General features: G+C 38.3%; 3 protein-coding genes across 5 annotated transcripts in view; 1 reads left to right on the top strand and 2 right to left on the bottom strand.

Annotated features, from left to right (window-relative positions):
* inpp4b (inositol polyphosphate-4-phosphatase type II B) overlaps positions 1–4,985 on the top strand; it is a gene marked incomplete at its 3' end in the record, with an annotated part of 103,670 nt that extends 98,685 nt beyond the window's left edge. For both annotated transcript variants that reach the window (XM_079278486.1, XM_079278484.1), the window contains one exon: positions 4,070–4,985. In XM_079278486.1, the coding sequence (XP_079134612.1) occupies positions 4,070–4,202 (133 nt within the window). The remainder of the gene's footprint in view (positions 1–4,069) is intronic.
* Positions 4,986–7,038: 2,053 nt separating this feature from the next.
* On the bottom strand, positions 7,039–12,412 carry LOC306785040 (uncharacterized protein; the record flags this gene model as incomplete). Its single annotated transcript, XM_079279266.1, has 6 exons — positions 12,315–12,412; positions 9,172–9,254; positions 8,628–8,724; positions 8,365–8,409; positions 7,221–7,370; positions 7,039–7,050 (listed from the first exon to the last, which is right to left on the bottom strand). Exons 1-6 carry the CDS (start codon positions 12,381–12,383, stop codon positions 7,039–7,041), a joined length of 456 nt encoding a protein of 151 aa, XP_079135392.1. The 5' UTR covers positions 12,384–12,412.
* A 298-nt stretch (positions 12,413–12,710) lies between these two features.
* Positions 12,711–18,206, bottom strand: znf330 (zinc finger protein 330). Of its 2 annotated transcripts, none has more exons than XM_079278518.1 (10): positions 18,160–18,206; positions 17,545–17,721; positions 17,434–17,453; positions 17,259–17,329; positions 16,432–16,508; positions 15,942–16,068; positions 15,744–15,848; positions 15,583–15,629; positions 13,888–14,005; positions 12,711–13,292 (listed from the first exon to the last, which is right to left on the bottom strand). In XM_079278518.1, exons 2-10 carry the CDS (start codon positions 17,662–17,664, stop codon positions 13,042–13,044), a joined length of 936 nt encoding a protein of 311 aa, XP_079134644.1. In that variant the 5' UTR covers positions 17,665–17,721; positions 18,160–18,206; the 3' UTR covers positions 12,711–13,041. The 2 variants fall into 2 exon arrangements, with proteins under 2 accessions (XP_079134644.1, XP_079134645.1); XM_079278519.1 differs by having other exon boundaries at positions 18,179–18,204.
* Between the last annotated feature and the right edge of the window lie 18 nt (positions 18,207–18,224).

Raw genomic sequence — 18,224 nt, 5'->3', positions numbered from 1 at the left:
CCCGTCCCTGACTGTGTTAACCAGCCCCAAGCCCATTAATACTACTTATACAAAAAAAAAAGTAAAAAAGAAAGGTCACAAAGGTACTCTTTCATTTAAAAACAAAGGCTGTTGTATTAGGACAGTAGCTTTCATTGTTTTGGCTCCTGCACACTAATTCCCCACACTGTTGATGATAAACACCTTTAAAAGTGCTCATGTCAAAACTGTCATAAAACTTTATTGCAGCAATTTATGCAGTGTGGAAAAGCAAATGTTAGCTATTGCACCTTATGAAGAAATGAAGTGTACCCAGAGGCAGCTTCACTTCCTTAATTAAGGGTGACTCCGTTACAGTTGTCGGAATCCTGGAGGGCAGCTTGTTCGTAATTTGTCTGGAAATCGAACTGTCTGGCTCTTGCCCAACACCAAATTGTGCTTTTAAACAGAAACATAATTTTTGATATATCACTGAATCATTGGAAGACATGAGTGAATACAGTGTTACTGCACTTGAAGGTAGTGTTTAGCAGTGGTGGGCCAGCAAAGCCTTCTCTGCTGGCCAAGACAGAATCGCCAAGTTATTGCTATTTTATAATTTAATAATTTTTCATAAATACACTACATGTATTATAATTTTTTTTTTCCCCATTAGCTTATTTTCTCATTGCACAACTGTCTTCGTTAGTTGCTCTGCTTCCAGCCTGCAGTGCTGCTTCCAGTGCAGCTTGTTTTAAGTAGAGCTAGTATCCAATCAGATTTCACCTCTATGTCACTAGGTTAAAAAAATCTGCCCGGAGGCCTTCAGAATCACAAGTGAATCCCTGTGCAGTTTAAGTGAATGGGGACGTGTTGAGTGTCATAGTTTTCAACCAATCAGATTTTTTGTTTGACATGTTGGGCGTATTCTTTAACATGCCAGAGCCTGTTAGCTGGCCTACAAGTACGTGATTGGTCAGTGGGCTAGGGTGACATGTTGGGCGGTGACAACCCCAATATCAGCAGACATTTTCAGCCCTCAAACGCATTAAAACGTATTCAAGAAATACAACTGGGGAGGCTCGATTGTCTTCACTGGCGTCGATGAATCGAGAAGGACTTCTTACTGGAACTAAAATGCACGGATGTAACGTTACTGTACAACCGTGTCATTGAACTCTTTATTAACAAAGAAAGGAGGATGGACTTTGTCTTTAAATAGTGAACAGTGTTGTGGCAGAAACACTACCATTAGGGTGTGGCTGAAATGAAGAGAAGAGACGCAGTTCTTGGAGTAGCAACCAGCGGGAAGTGTTTAATGAGCACACGACAACATCCAACAAGTCCAATGTATTACTTTTTACAGCTTACACTTATAGTCTAAATTCACCCCCCTTAAGTCACTTTCCACCAATCAAATCCGTCGATTGAACCACAAACCCATCACCTCTGGTTACCAAATATGGTATCTTATATAATATGTAATTTGGTCATATGTTTCATCTTCATCGGGGACACAATAACAGAACATCTGGGCAGGACATTCGGCTCTTTAGATGGGAAGTGTTTCTGGTACTCGGCCAAAATTCCTGACGCCATCATCATTCCTTCTAGGAATGCTGGCTTCCATACTTCTAAGAACTATCTGTTCTTGAACTGTGTTGAGATATCTGTTATAAAACCTGTTTTCAGTATAGTTATATGATGTTTTTCTTCAACAACAGAAGCTTTGGTAAGTGAACTGCTTTTGTTTTTACATCTGCATTAGCTTTAATATGCTTGTTTATATATTATTATTTGTTTATTGTTTTTATGAATATGGATTTTTGTTTGGTTTTATATGCGATATGAACGATTGTTACGTCCAATGTTGCACTGGGGACACATTTAGTCGGTGCACAGCAGCAAGAAGACACGTGAACCGGCAGAACTCTATGTACTCCGCGCAAAGTGTTAAAATCAAGGTGTTAAAGTAAAGTTTAAGTTAGTGTTTAAGTCATCATCTTTGAAGATTCATGTGTTTTCAAGTGGACTCATTTTCCCTCTCGGTATTGACAGACGAATAAATCCCTCAGTAACAAGAACTAAGGTGTCGTGTATTTCCTGGAAGGAGTGATAAGAGCGTTACTACTGTGTTAATTTGTCTATGGTGTCATTTTTATGATATGGTTAATATTGCTCCCTCTGATATGAATAATATTTGAATGGCTCGTGCTCTTTAGTGTGTGGTGGAATGCGTGTTTTAGCTCCGCCGTTTTGCGAATTGATTTTGACTACATGCATTGTATGTTAATGACGCAGCGTCCCGTGATGCGCGTATTCATGTATCTGCACTCTGCAGTTAGTGTATTTTTAGGTGTTGAGCCTCATTTTTACACGACAAACAAATAATCCGTAGCTGTGGCGTCATAATGAGGTTATTAGGAGGTGGTTCAACTGTAGTAGGACAGCAGTGAAGGCCCAGGTATAAAAAGCACCGCTCGCCACTGGTTTTTAGGATTCATGTGAACTATTTTTAACTCTAGAGGAGAACATTTTTTTATATAAAATGATTGGATGCTCTTTCTCTCACATAATCCTCCTCCCTGTTCGGATCTGTCGTTGTTCAAGTGAAGGAAGAACGAATTCTTAGTGAAGATGGGTTTAGAGGAAAAGTCAGTCTTTACCCCTGACATTGACGGCTGAAAACAAAGGAGTCATACAAAGACTGCAAACAGTTACATATATTACACCATGGCCCCTGGTAATTCAGGATTCTGATTTGTTGAATGTTCAACAGTGACACTTATGACCCAAGTGTTTGGTCCACAGTCACTTAACCATAAAACATAATGGAACAGCACAATTGTAAACTATTTTATTATGGGATTTGTTTACACTACATCAGCTAGACAGCTATGAAATAGTGGTATCAGTTGTTACCAATCAAATGTGTCATGCATGTATTCATTCAGTGTGGCTTTGTAGCACAAAAAGGTAAAACTGCCTTTGCCAAAGCACACTGTATATAATCAATCGGGCTTAATAATGTTTATCCAGAAAGTTTGTCGCACTTCTCCTCACACAGCGTTGCCAACACCTGCGCAAAAAATACATCAAAACGTCCAGCCTGATCGGGAATCGTGTGCTGTCTATTTTCTAGAGAGATTCGCCCAGCGGTTTCCCCTAAAATCCCGAAAAACGAAGCAAAATTTCTCCATTCACTTGAATGGGGTTTCGGCGTGAAGACAGCAAAAAAAACAACTTAACTTTTGGCCCATATTAACTAACCGTACATTAACGTAGAAAAATGATTCAAAGTTTAAAACGTAGACAAAACGCTGCACTTTATTGAGACAAATGGGCATTTTGATAGCTAGCACTGTTTTCATAAAGTCAACGTTTAAGTTTCAGGAAAATTTTGGGTCCGTTTCAGATTTTATAATGGGTGTGTATTGCACGGAATGTTCAGCGCTAGAGTGAGGACATAACTGTGAGAGTGGAGCAGGAAAATACTCAACAAATTGCTCAAGGTCCCAACATCTTTACTCTTTATACACCATCTTTGGCCAAAAAGCTTGGAAATGTTGTGTTTTTTTTCTATTAAAATGTGTACACTGCACTCTGGTCCTGCCTTGTATGAATTTGTGGTTACTTGTAGCCCAAGTGGTTACTTGTCAGTGGGTTGGGTGTAGTTATGCATGATACATTGATAATACATTTTTAAAAACATTCTTTCAATCATTCATTGATTAATTTCCTGTTGCAGTGGTAATTAAACAAGGCAATACAACCATTGTATTATCTACATGTATCTCACAGTGAAACACACAGAGCATGTGGTGTACCTTGAAAATACATGCTTAGTTACTACCGGCAATATCGGCGCGTATATATATTGTGACGTCTTCGGGCAGTAGCAGCCACACTGTCAAAATTTCCTGTGGAAATTCAACAAACAAATACTTCATTCAATAAGAACACAAATTAGTATTTTGGGACTAAATTAAATCATATTTTGTGTCTCTCATTAGAAACCTAATTTAAAAACTCATTCATGTTTACTTTTTTATTTTCCTTTCTTTTCTTTCGCTCATTCCCTTTTTTTCCTTCTTTTTTTTTTGATTGCCAGAGAAGGATGTCGGATTGAGAACGTTCAAAAGAATATTAGATGCAGGAAATATGCCTTCAACATGTTGCAGCTGATGGCCTTTCCCAAGTGCTACCGACCACCGGAGGGGACCTACGGTAAAGTTGACTCTTGAGGACCTAAGCCACAGTCATTGTCTGTTACCCCAGTTTTAAATATGAAAGCTGGTTAAAATGTTTTATTGTTTGTAACCCCAAAATAAACATGGCTGTATTTTACATTTTGCTGATTTGTTTTTGGTTGGATGTGCTCATCGATTTCCAAGCTGGATTTGCCAAAAATGCTTTTCTTTTTTGTAATCTGCTAGTTAGGGGACCTTTTGAATCGAGGCAATAGTTTGTTGAATACACTGTTCCTAAGGTCAAGAATGAACTTGCATGCTACAGTGATTTTTGAGGTAGAAATACTGCTCTCCCCAATTACTTGGAAACAAACTGTTTATAGCCTCATTCAATGTTTGGATGTTCTGAGTTTTATATGATGAAAGTACAAGATGTCTGCAGTTCTTGAGCAATTGTTATCTACTTTTTGATGTGATCACATATTCAGGTCCAAACATTGCCTGTATTGTTTTTGGACTGATGCAGATGTATTTTCCATTCATTTGTAATAAGTAACATACCAGTATTTTAAAGCACATGTTAAATCCTGTTTCCTAACTCATCTTATTGAGCTTTATCCATAATATTTTTCATATCTCAAGGTACAGGCCATAATGAGGATATTGGACCAGCGTTTCTGAATGCGATGTATCAAATTCAATTATTTATTTTTGTATTCTAAAATGATTTTATACTTTAAGGGTTAGTACCTTGGACTTTAATGCATGTTTGTTGTGTTAAACATTGGACATTTACAATTGTTTGTAATGAATTTTAATAAAAGGGATTGATGTGGATATGTGTGATTGTATATGTGTGATTTAATGTAATTTATTTATATAAGTGTGTTTAATTGAAGTAAACTGCTACAAGTCATAAGTGCAGTCTACACAAGTCATAATTTAAATCATGTGTTGTGCAACCATGTGCATTAAAAACATTCCCAACTTGCAAGATACATTCAAGTAATCCACTCAAATAGATGAGGATTATATCATATTTGGCGAGATAAAATAAAGATTATTTATACAATTTTGTATCTGAAATTAAAACACTTGATTCCCAAACACTTAATTGAACAATCCACCAAATATTCCGATTTTGAGTATCAACTACGTACCGCCTGTAGTCTTAAAAAGGTGGCTTGCTCCTTCGACAGCAGCTGTAGTCTGCTTCAATTCACAGAAATAGCTTTGTATTCCAATGGTGACACAGGGTCACGGCAAAAAAACAAAAGTAAACTTGTCAAACCATTCCTGAAGCATAACTCAGTCTCTGCCCTGCATCTGATCATGTTCCAACAATCCTCCCTTTGACTTGAATCTTTCACCTTTCAGCGGATTTCTGGGATCAAGGTTTGCAATCTATCTCTGGATTGGTCTTTGCCAAATTCTTCAATCAGTCGTTCATACATATCACCAACTTCTCATCCATGCCAGACATGTTTCATCAGCAACTGCCAAACTTGAGACCTGAGCCTGACCTCAGACCAGAGGCTATATATTTCTGGACTTCATAAATTACTGACTGTTGGCTCACCAGGTTAACGCAATGCAGAACTTTAGAACAAAGAGCTCTCGTGCATTAGGGCTTGCATTTTCTCACATCTTGACATCTGCTTTCGGCTATTCCGCTAAACAACAGTTGGTAATGGAAATGCACCGACAAACATAGCAATGTGTCAACAAAAGGAGTTAGTAAGATGAATACTAGCAAACGAACACTTATGTAACCAAAAATACATTTTTAAGTGTTTTATCAGGAAGGAAATGCATTCAGCATGTTTGCTAGACCTCAAGGATAGAAACAATGCACTTTGGTGAGTGCATTCAGACCAACTTTAGCTTTGCATGGCTCCCTTAATCTTTTGAATGAGGCCAGTTTGTCAATGCAGAGGGCTTCTGGGTCGTCCAATGCTGCATCATCCGGCATGCTGCTCTGTTGGCCAATAAATACATCCAAGCACAGACTCCTGATAGATTACTTTGTAACATGAACCTTAGATTTCTACAGTTTACCTCATGATTGTCATGACCAAAGATACAGCTATCGCCACCCTAACTTTCCAGAGTTGTAATATCCCGGTTTGGTATATGATGAGTCTTTAAACTCGAAACAGGCCTTTCTGTATCATATGTCATGTCTCACTAGGATCTGAGCCAACACGCCCGCACCAACACAGACGCACGCTTGCATTGTTTTAATGCAAAGCTGTTTTCAGTCTGAATGCCCACAAACACGAAAAGTTGTGGTATTATTTACTGGAGAGCAACTATTCTGAAGATACTGGAGTGCATTAGGCATATACTGTATAATTGGTGTCACATTCAGTAGTGTTTAGCAGTGAGCTTAATAATATTATACATTCTGTATACAGTACATGTTGCTACTGTTTGCTACTTCTCTCAAAACTATACTAAAGGCAAGATACACAGTGACGGAGACTTCATGTGCACAGTTATAAACAATCAATGGCTTAAGATGCTGTTCTGTCATCAATTTCAACTTATATTCTAAAATACAGGACGGCATGCTTTGTCACACTTAGTTACAGTTTGATATTTACAAAATAGAAACAGCCACAATTCTTTAAAATATTTACAAATACACATTTGTAGCTTATACTGTATTTCTGTACTACTGTATTATTGTCGAACTCATCATTTCTTGCAAAAGGCTATTGAATCTTTCCATGAATACTGTAATATTTTTAAGTGCGTATGCTTCACATGGTGGACAGTCAACCTAAAATTCAAAAGAGACAAAACGTATATTTAAACAAATACCGTTCATATTTCAAAAGTGAAAATATAAATAAACGCTAATATGGCACAGAGGTTTTGTGTAATGTCATGTGTTGCACTGGTGGTCAAAAGTAAAAATGTATCAGTCATGAAAAGCTTTGTTTGCAACATTTTTCCACATAACCACTGATTGCAGAATCCAGCTTCATCGGTGGTTATGCGAGAGTGACGTGTAGTTAAAAAAGTAAGGACAGACCCTCCAAGGGGGATTTTGTTAACAGGACTTACAGGGTAAGCTGCAGGCTGCTTGTCCAATGACGGCAGGTATTCATTGAAATCCAGGATGCAATGTGTTTCAGCATCCTCAATTTCTTCTTCAATGATGACCATCACCAACTCCATCGAGTAACATTTGAGCGACATTCTTTTGCAGTTTTCCTTGTAAAAAGAGGAATGAACAAGAATTCACATATTTTTTTGTAGCTGTGTCCGGCCTTTGTGCACATTACACAGATAATAACAGCACTAAGGCAGAAACTTGATCAAGCTCACAAATAAAGCTATAACATGAATTATGTTTTAACTTTATTCTTTTTAATACAGCCACTGCTTTCCCAGCTAGACAATCATTGTGCTGCACAATAAATAGAATATGTATCTGTAAACGGATGTCATTGTGGTGTTCTGAAAGGAGACGGTTGGCAATATTTTAAAAAGAAATCCCATGAAAAGGCCAAAACTAACCATGTCTCAGTCTGCCTATTAGTGCTTTCTGACTTCCTCGCCCTATGCTGCTTAGCCCATTTATTCCTACTGCAGACGTAAAACTTATATCAAACAAATATATATTTTAATTTTCAAACCAGATTTAGACTCCATAGCCATGCTAGCAGCTCCGTGAGGTTGTACTTAAGCACAGTGGTGCTTTGTGCTAAATGCTAACACCAGCATGCTAACATGCTGATATTTAGCAGGCATGTTTTCCATGTTCACCATCTGAGTTTGGTGTCTAAGCATGCGATAATTGGCTAATTAGCAGTATATAGACTAATGATTTCCTAAAACAGCTGGGCCCTGTCGTTTTCAGCAGACTCAAATATGAGTAAATGGAGCATTTGTTGTTTCAACTGTGGATTGATACACATTTGCTGCACTGGTGAGTACCGTATGTTTACTCAATAAACTACTGTGACCACGTTCGTTGCAATGACACAAAATGTCACCCAGTGCAACAATGTGCATCACTGACGTTTACACACAGACAATACATGTTAGTAGGATCCGTTCATAGATGGTTTTGGTCTTTTTCAAAGGGTTGGTTGACAATAAGACAACAATATTGACTCAAATATGCAGACATGTCATCTAATCTTTTCATCTTTCTTCAAACTAAAATCAGAATATTAAAATATAGCCTACTTTTACTACTTACTTTCACGTCATTATTTGACGGAGCATACAGCATCGCCTCAGATTTCTAAAAAGGGGTACAAAAGAAACAGCAATGATATAATTCATATTTTTAAATATGAAACAAAAAACAAACCAGTACATGTGTAAAAAGGATACAGAACAGTATCAGAGGACATACAAATATGATGATTTTGTACATCTGGTACAAAACAAATGCTTTCACCATCAGTGGTAAAACACAAACATTGACAAAATTGAATAGTATTTGATACCTTCTCTCACCTCAATGGCATTTTTCAGTTTATCCAAGCCCTTCAAGCATATCTGTAGATTTACGGTTGTATTATAAGGAGCAGCACACGTAGATGTACTCAGGAGACTTTAAGAGAATGAAGAGACACTAATTACAATATATTAATTTCAATAACATGGTATCTTTTAGTTCTTTTGAGTTTATACATAAAAGCTGGCACTTCAAAATAATGCAAGTAGATTTTTTTTCCTTTCTGAGGAAACTTTCCCAGTATTACCAAGCCGTGTATACTTGTATGGGTACGCAACATCAAGTTATACAAGGGCAAAGAAAATGACTACATTTCATGCACATAACATTTCAATTTTATAACTATTAGGATCATATAATCATAAAAAGAATCCTTTGTTATTAATATTTCCCCAGAATATCTGACTTAACTTGTGTTGTATTTGTTAGTGTGTTTTTTCCATCTTCATTCCTGATTACAGAAATATACCCTTTGTCATTTGTATGTATGATAAGTATGACAACCAATCATTTAGAGAAACAAGTCACACACTGTATGCCTACCTCAGAACTAAGAAACAAAGCCAGACCTGAGTTTTGTGACTCTCTCGGCACAGGTGACAGGTCGACTGGTACTGGACACCTTTCTGGAAATAACACATAGAAATACAGTTTGATTGAATCTGTTATGAGAAGAGTAAGACCAATTTCACCTGCATGCCACTTCATGTAAGAACTTGGATTTTACAGTTATCGATATGATAAAAAACCAAACAACAAAACTGTTGATTTTATTTAATTTAGGATTGTTTTAAGTTAACCATCCGCTGCAGTGCTACTGATATTTTCTTGGCTTTAACAGAACTTCTTAAATCACACACTGCACACGTTTTTTCTCTCCTTGTTATTATGAATTTGTGCTCATTTTTCAGCGATGGAAGTAACAAATTACATTTGGGCCTATATTCTTGTTGCTGTAATAAAGTCGTTTTTTGTGTATTTTTTTAAATCAGCCATTTTACTTCAACTCCACTGTATTCTTTATCACACGTAGGCTATTGTACGAACCCCTTGTGGAGATTACATTGTTCACATATCCACGTTGGTTGTTTTGATGATGTTTTATTCCACTGGCGATTGTAACAGAAGTTGCAGGCATCGCTGTACATAGCTCGTTTCATTTATTGTCGAACCTTTTTGTTTGAAATACATTTTGTCTCCTTGCTGGTTAATCCTTTAAGGCTACACTAATGAAGGCAGTGTGTATATTTGATAAATGACCAGTTTTAGGGTTGTTGTTGCTGATGTTGTTCCACTTGTGTATAAGTTGACATTCATGCAATGCAAAATATATTCTTTAATTTAACAGTAGTATCATGTACGACCCCCCCCCCCTTTACTCTGTTTATTTATGATGACTTATTTATTACCTGCTTTTTACCTTTACTTCAGGAAACGTTAACACAAGTACAATATTCTAGTCGGCTTTCCACATCTGGTAATTTTTCTACTCCTTATGGATATGTTGCATCTCTTTGTATTGGTTTGACTGACTTTCGAACAACAAATGTCAACAATCACTTCATACAGCCTCTGGTCCTGTACTGTACTCCGTATGTCTGTTCAATGATCCATGAAACTAACAGGCCAAGTATCGATAATCTCCTGACTCTGCTTTCAGTCAGCTAGGTATTTGGCATCAGGAGCTGGGACCAGATTTTAGGGGGACAACTACTCCGGCCCCGTCTCTGCCTAGCACAACGCTGTCAAATTCAAAGCGTACAAAGATTGTTCTGATTTCTGTTAACCATTTAAACAGGGTGAAGCTGATTGCACATTATATTTTTTAATTAGCCTTTGATTTAATTAAGGCTACAGGTTTGGTGGTGTTTACGGTATTGATCAGTGTGCCTTCATGTAATTGTGTTTCCCTTCAGGTAACGTGTCTGTTTATAGTTCATAACCAAGCTATTGGTTGCATTGTTGTTTTATTTTATTCCATTTAGCCACAAAATGGACTCAAAGTTAAATTTGACTGTTGTCTGAACACAAAGGGTAGGTGTGCCATGCCTCCAGCAAAAAGGTGTATCCTCCTGTTTGGTTGGGTAACACATTGTGCAATACAAAATGGATTCTGTTGGGCAATGTTGGATGAAGGTTGTTGAATATTATAATGTCAGAAGGCTATGATATGTAGAAAGCTTCTTCTTCTCCTCCTTTGAGGTGTACTGGCGGTTGGCAAACGACGAATTGGCGGATTACCGCCACCAACTGGTAAAATAAAATAAGTCATGAGACGTGTCGTATTTTGCCAGAGAAGGAAAATATGCTCATATCTGGACAACAGGAAGGAGCCCATTGATGTTTGAAGTGATTTTGGTCATGCTACACTTTGACAGTAAAGCTATTGATTATTATTTTTCATAAATATCCACAGAAATGTATAAAAATCATATTTTTTCAAAATAACACTTGTAGTACAACAAAGAGGAGCCCATTGATATGTGAAGTGATTTTGGTCATGCTACACTTTTCGACAGTAAAGCTATTGATTATTATTTTTCATAAATATCCACAGAAATATATAAAAATCATATTTTTTTCAAAATAACACTTGTAGTACAACAGGAAGGAGCCCATTGATATGTGAAGTGATTTTGGCCATGCTACACTTTTCAACAGTAAAGCTATTGATTATTATTTTTCATAAATATCCACAGAAATGTATAAAAATCATATTTCTTTCAAAATAACACTTGTAGTACAACAGGAAGGAGCCCATTGATGTGTGAAGTGATTTTGGTCATGCTACACTTTTCAACAGTAAAGCTATTGATTATTATTTTTCATATATATTCTCAGAAATGTATAAAAATCATATTTTTTCAAAATAACACTTGTAGTACAACAGGAAGGAGCCCATTGATATGTGAAGTGATTTTGGTCATGCTCCACTTTTCGACAGTAAAGCTATTGATTATTATTTTTCATAAATATTCACAGAAATGTATAAAAATCATATTCTTTTCAAAATAACACTTGTAGTACAACAGGAAGGAGCCCATTGATGTGTGAAGTGATTTTGGTTACATTACATTGCATGACAGTGAAGCTATTGAATATTGTTGTAGGAAGTATTTTCGGCATTGCACTTTGTAGACGGTCCCTGCGCACTCGTCTCGCAGCCAGCCGCTCATTGAGACCAATGCCGATTGTCCAGCTCGGAGGAGTCCGTAAGACGGCCCGTTTTAATGAAATTGAGGTTGTAGCTTGTTGTCTACCTCACTACGGTTATAGGGAGGTATCGTTTGTATTTTAGCAACGTTTCGTTAACGATTTATTGAACCGGGAAGTCCGAATCTGTCAATATCTTTACCTAACCCAGAAGGAGGCCTCTGCACAAATAGAAAGTGAAACTAAACCAAAGACAGTACTGGTTCGTTGTTTGGTTTCAACAAAATAACCATAATGGTGTACGGTTCACCGAAGGCACCTAACATATATCCTGAGGACGCACGTGGAACATCAGGTTGACACACCTCCGATAATTACGCACCATTTATTTCCTGCCGCTGTGAACTTCGACAGTTTACCTGTCATCCAAAATGAAAACATGTACTTCTACTTCAAGTCCAATCCTGAGGTATAGTTAGGCTACAGGTTGGTTATACTTCAACCACACATACACAAGCAGAATGGCAGCTCACCGCGCGCTGGTCTCCGGTACATGTGGGTTGGACGAGGATCACCGTGAACGCCGTCATTAAGTCTGTCATCTGCGTAGCGGCTGCGGTCTCTCTCCTACCCAACGGAGCAACAAGCCAATATCACATTTTTGCATTTCACTTGTTCTTATCAAGCGCTTTTGTCTCATTGGTCCATGCCAAGTGTTTTCGGCGCTTGAGGCGAGCGTTATTGCGGTCCAGATGTGGTTCCAGAGACACGAATCAAACACGCCCTGCTCGCGTTTAAGTTCACTCCCCCACCGATTCGAGGTTACTCAATAGTTTGTCAGGGCAGCTGTCAACAGGTTTATTTTTAATTGCACTGATTTATAGTACAGTCAGTCCTGAAGACATTTGAAACTGATCACTCAAATAGTATTTGTTTTATTTTTTTATTATTCCATGGCATATGTAACACAAATGTGTCTCCACAAATGCAGCTGATTACAAGGATCAGGGTAAACATGACAAGGTGTTTGGATAAGCTCTGGGTTGCATTACCATAAAATGCAGATGAATTGCTCAGCAAAACAACACGTATTACACAGTAAAGACATCTTGAACATGACGTTATATTTCAGAAAAAGCATCTGTATTGTTATCGATACCCAGCTTTAGTTGAGCTCTTCATGTAAGTCCCTACTGACTCCTGCATTGTGACAAGTGAACATCCGCCGAGGCTCATTATGATCTATGGGACCGTCTCGGCTCAGGCAGCCCCGTCCAGTTTAAGAGCAGCCACGGAATCAGCAGCTTTGCCCTCTTCACCTTCCTCTTCTTCTTCCTCATCTTCCTCCTCATCTTCCTCCTCCTCATCATCATCGTCATCATCATCTCCATAGTCATCCCGTTGGCCTCCTCCAGATGCTAGGTTCTTCCAGTAGGCGTCGTACCCGGACGCTCCGTCGTCATCATCGTCATCATCGCCACCAGACTTGCGGCCGAACTTCAACGTGCGAGCTGCAGAAAACGCACATGTGACATTAGCTCTGGTTTCATTTACTGGGAGGGTGAAGCAACAACAAAAAAGTCAGGTAAGACTTTTGAGAATCGGGTTTAGGTTCATTGCAGTTTAGCTGTATTTCAGTATGTATTAAGTTAAACTTCGGGTAGAGACGGTTTGTGCCTCTCTTGTATGATCGTAGGATTTGACAAATTTCACAAAGCTAAGCATCTGTTTTCATGAAAAATAACATTTTCCACAGTTTAAAGGTATTCCTAGTGTCCTGATTAAACAGGGTTTAAACATCATTTGATCAGATGCACCGCTCTCATAAATTGTGTAGCATGTGTGTGAATATCACAAAAACAGTAAAAGTTGAATAATAAAAAAAAAGGTGAAATTAGGAAAAACAGGTGCCAAAGAATTATTTGTTTAGCACACATTGTCTCAGAGCAGACAAGCCACTCTAAATATTTTGAAATTTTACAGGAAATAAAAGTGAATTTCTCAAAAATGTTCCTGTTTTTTGTTTCGTGTCTGAAAACGCAATTCAGCGAGGAAGTCGAGGCTGCTGCCACTTCCTTTCCTGGAAAAAAAACCAATCAGACTCACTCGAAATGCTGAGGTCTTTGGTCTCCTGGGTCTCGTGACCACACTTAGGGCAGGGCGGGGTTTTGCCTTTCTCCTGTTTGAAGACTTTACTCTTTGCGTGTTCATCACAGTAGCAGGCCTGAGAGGACACAGTTGAATTAACGTTTACATCGTTGGAAATGGAAATGTTGACGGCACACACATTATCTTGATGTACAGTGTATAATGAGAATGAAATCCAATGACTGTTCAGGCTCGTTCAGACAAGTATTGTCACCCACCCTCCATCTATTTACAGCAACATACTCTTTCTCTGGCCTCAACTATAGAGCTTCTCACCTGCCCTGAGAAGGATAGGATTTTGTTTATGTGAAAGATAAAAGAGACAACCAAGCTGCATTCTTATAAAGGCTGAATATGAATTCATTTTACAGTGTTTATGTAACTGACTGATCTACAGGCTTGAAAGGAAAAGTCTATGTTAATACAACACTGTAGTCATTGGTCCTTCCCATAGCGGCTGTGGACATATTCCAGCAAAAGACCACCATCCTCATTCTGTGCAAAAATGAATGCTTCAGTTCAGTTGAAGTTATTAGGAGGCATCAACTGTGTTAACCTTTTCAAAGTAGCAGGCTTTTAAGTTAAAATTCACACTTTGTGATTCCCCAAACACTGTTTACTTGACGTAGTAGCTGTTGCGGCTGTAGCAGGATAAACAGTGTAGTTGTGTTGATAACGGATCCCTCCCTGTCAGCATAACCAGGACAAATGATTACACCCAACAATAACTTTTTTAACTTAAATATGGTCATGTGAAATCAGCTGTGTATGTCTTTTGCTACGGTGTTTTATGTAACTGCATCGTTTCTCTTATTTGACAGCTTTTTTTTTTTAGAAAAGGGCATGGCAAATGTATCTATTAAAAGGAGCAGTGTGTAGGATTAAAGGGGATTTATTGGCAGAAATGGAATATATTATTCATTAATATGTATTAATTTGTGTGTAATTACCTGAACCTAAGAATCATTGTGTTTCTATAGCTTAGAATGAACCCTTCATATCTACATAGGGAGTGAATCCTCTCAGAGTCCGCCAAGTTGCATTGCCATGTTTCTACAGTAGCCCAGAACGGACAAACCAAATACTGGCTCAAGAGGCCTTTCGTATGTTTATGTCACCTGAAGGCCAACGTAGGTTCTTGGTAAGGGAGGGATATTCGGATGCAACCTCACTGATGCCACGTATTCCTACACACTGGTCCTTCAACTGAGCTATACCTATTTACTGTGTGTGTGTCTGCTGTGTGAGTGAAGGGTTTGCCTATTACTTTTGAAAGTTCCTTTACTTTTTTTTTAAAATGTTATGTCAGTAAAATTGCTTTTCCAACTAATTCTGTTCAGAGATCATGTAGTCTGGGTAATATTTAGTAGGACGTTTTTGATTTAATCTTAATTTTGAATTACACATTATGCATTTCCTTTTGTGGGGCACACTCAAATTAAAAGCAAATGAAAAGGAGGATTGAATTTGACTCTGTCTTATCAGTCAGGGGGTATGTGGCTTCTTTGTTGCGGAAACCATTTGTGATGTGCGCTGATAAGATGGGTTCAGTTTCACGAAACAAATGTTAAGTGCAGCATAAGGAGCAGATACAATAAAACAATGACCTCCCTCTAATTTGTTATGTGTAGTAAGGATAGATGTTCCCCTCACCTTACAGCGCAGGCAGGAGTGTTGACCCAGTCTATTACAGGAAACACCTAAAATGGAACGTAAGAGGAGGCAAAACAAAGTGTAAACAACCACCTTCCCTCTGGATATTATTCTCTGCAACGGATAAGTTACACTTGACATTGTGAAACCAAGAGACTCACACTTGTATGTTTCCGCCTGGAGGACCTGGCAACTCGCCTGGTGCTCAAATTGATCATCCTCACACAAGAAGTTATGACAAAAGGAACAGCGGAAGATTCGCCCTCCTATTCAGGAAGTAAAACAGCCATAGTTGACCTTCTGCGTGACACTGATGCGATCGGTGATTATGAAACAAACTGGGACGGCGGAGGTCCTACCGTGATCCCAAACAGCGCGGTCACACTCTATGCAGTCTGCATCAGTCAGAGGACACACACAGGAATGAGTGCTCAGACATTTCCTGCCGTGGCAAACCCAAGCTTCACAGAAGTCACACACTGCCCCCTTGTGGTCAAGAAGAACATTACAACAAAAATAAAAGGTTAAGAGTTTGCCATGATTTATCTTTCTGATGCCATTGTAAGCATATGAATATATTGACCTCAAACTAAAGAAGAATGTACTGCCTTTCAAGTTATTATAGAGCTTTGTAGTTGTATTAATATGCCACTATGGGCACTATCTTTGTGATAGTACTGTCTGTGAAAAGCGCAATATAAATAAAATTCATTCATTCATTCATACATACTGTGCCTACTCTTACATTACTGCGAGAACCTAATGTCCCCATAAGGATTGATAAGTGTGGCTGGGTCAATGCAAAAAGAGGCATTCTCGCCGAGTGATTTGATCAGTTCAGTAACTTACCACCATGGCCATTCCAGTGGTGTGGATCCCAGGATGTTTGATGACACAATCTGATGACTTCATGCACTTGGTTTTGCCTGACAACACAAGCATCAAGCATTTCATAGTTCGTTACGTTGTCACAACCTATTTTAACATTTAAGAAACATTGCAGAACAAACTGGAAGCGTGGGGATTGAAAGACTATAGCGATGGCAAAAGTCTTTGCATTGCAGGATTGGAATGCACTTCTGACTGCCATCTGTCTTTTTTAGAAACCACCACTCGGGGGTGCCAAAGTAGAATATGTTCTATACACACTGGCATCAAAGGTGCACTCCCATGATTTGACACATGCGGATCAGCTTACTTGTATTGGTAAATACTACTCAGTCAGTGAAACTGGTTGTATAATGTGTTCTTTGGCTCTGGAGGAGCTTTCTTAAGTTTGAGAAAATTTCACATACGTGCTATTTAGTCAGTGTGCAGTTTGGGAAGATGAGGATGCAGCATTTTTTTTAAACTTGGGCCATAACTAAGGACTTAAATTCAGGATATCACCTCTGGATATCACCAAAGTTGACCATTTTTTTATTTACAGGTCTATATTTTTCTTATTGTCCATGAAATACCATGAAAGGACCAAAACCAACAATGAAGTGATCCTACTAACATGTAAGGATCAGCCAAAACTGATATACCTTCTTTATCTTAATCTTCTGTGCCATTGACTTGTTTCTCAAAAACTATTAAACATTTCAAATCAACGATATTTAAAATGACAGTAGGATAAAGTACATCAAATGACATGCATGTAAACATACAAGTTGTCTGTGCAGATCACTCACCACACTGAGCGCAGATAGGCAGCTTCTGCACTGAATTACAGAAGTAGCAGAAAGCTCTGTTCTTCTGTTTTCTACCAGGTGACATTACAAGGAGAAAAAATAAAGGTTACCTGGTTGACCAGTGATACATATACCTGAATAATTATAATATAATACAATATATATAGTCACTTACCTCTGACATTTGTCACAGTCCTACAAAAACACAAGACAATTCAGTAACAATATAACTTCAGATATGATACATTGTGTTAGCCATTATGTGTTAGCTACAGTAGCTACGTACCATGTTAAAGTTGCAGGGGTGTTTCGCCACATCGATAACATCACGATTGGCTCTGAACTGCTTCTCTCGCTCTTTACGACTTTCTGCCTTTTTCCGGGCGCCGGTTTTCTTTTTGGGCATCTCTGGTTCAAGTGGCTGGTTTCTACCAAGCTAACGGTTGATTTAGGAGATGGTTACCTGTAAACACGTCACATTAGTTAGCTAACGCTAAGTGATGTGGCGGGGGGACGTAACACACGGCAAGCTGGCCAGTTTACATGTGAGCAATTACGCTAACTCATTTGTAAGTTACTTTAAGTGTTTTATTTGGCTTCTGTTATCAATAAACACAAACGGAATCTAGACCGCTCACACATGTGACCCGTTATGAGGCTAAACATTACTGATAACTACTGTAACTAGTTTATAACGTTTTAGTTAATGTTGGCTAGCTGTTGGTGCCAGCAGATACAGTTATTAAACTGACACGTACAATCGCATGGTAAATAAATACAATTACTTCTAAATATAGCCATTTGTATAACATATTTAGGTTATCGAGCAGTTACTTTCATGGTCCTGAATGTTAAATATTAATGTCACTTCAATTGTAATAGTGTGATTTGCAGTTTTTACCAAAACGATCGGCACTCACGATCTCTTGTTGGTCCGGTCTGAAATATGTCCGGGCTGAAACATAC

Source organism: Melanostigma gelatinosum (genome assembly GCF_949748355.1).
Source record: "Melanostigma gelatinosum genome assembly, chromosome: 11".
NCBI classification, from domain to species: Eukaryota; Metazoa; Chordata; class Actinopteri; order Perciformes; family Zoarcidae; genus Melanostigma; species Melanostigma gelatinosum.
Note: the sequence above shows the minus strand (reverse complement) of the source record. Positions and strands in the feature narration are given on the sequence as shown.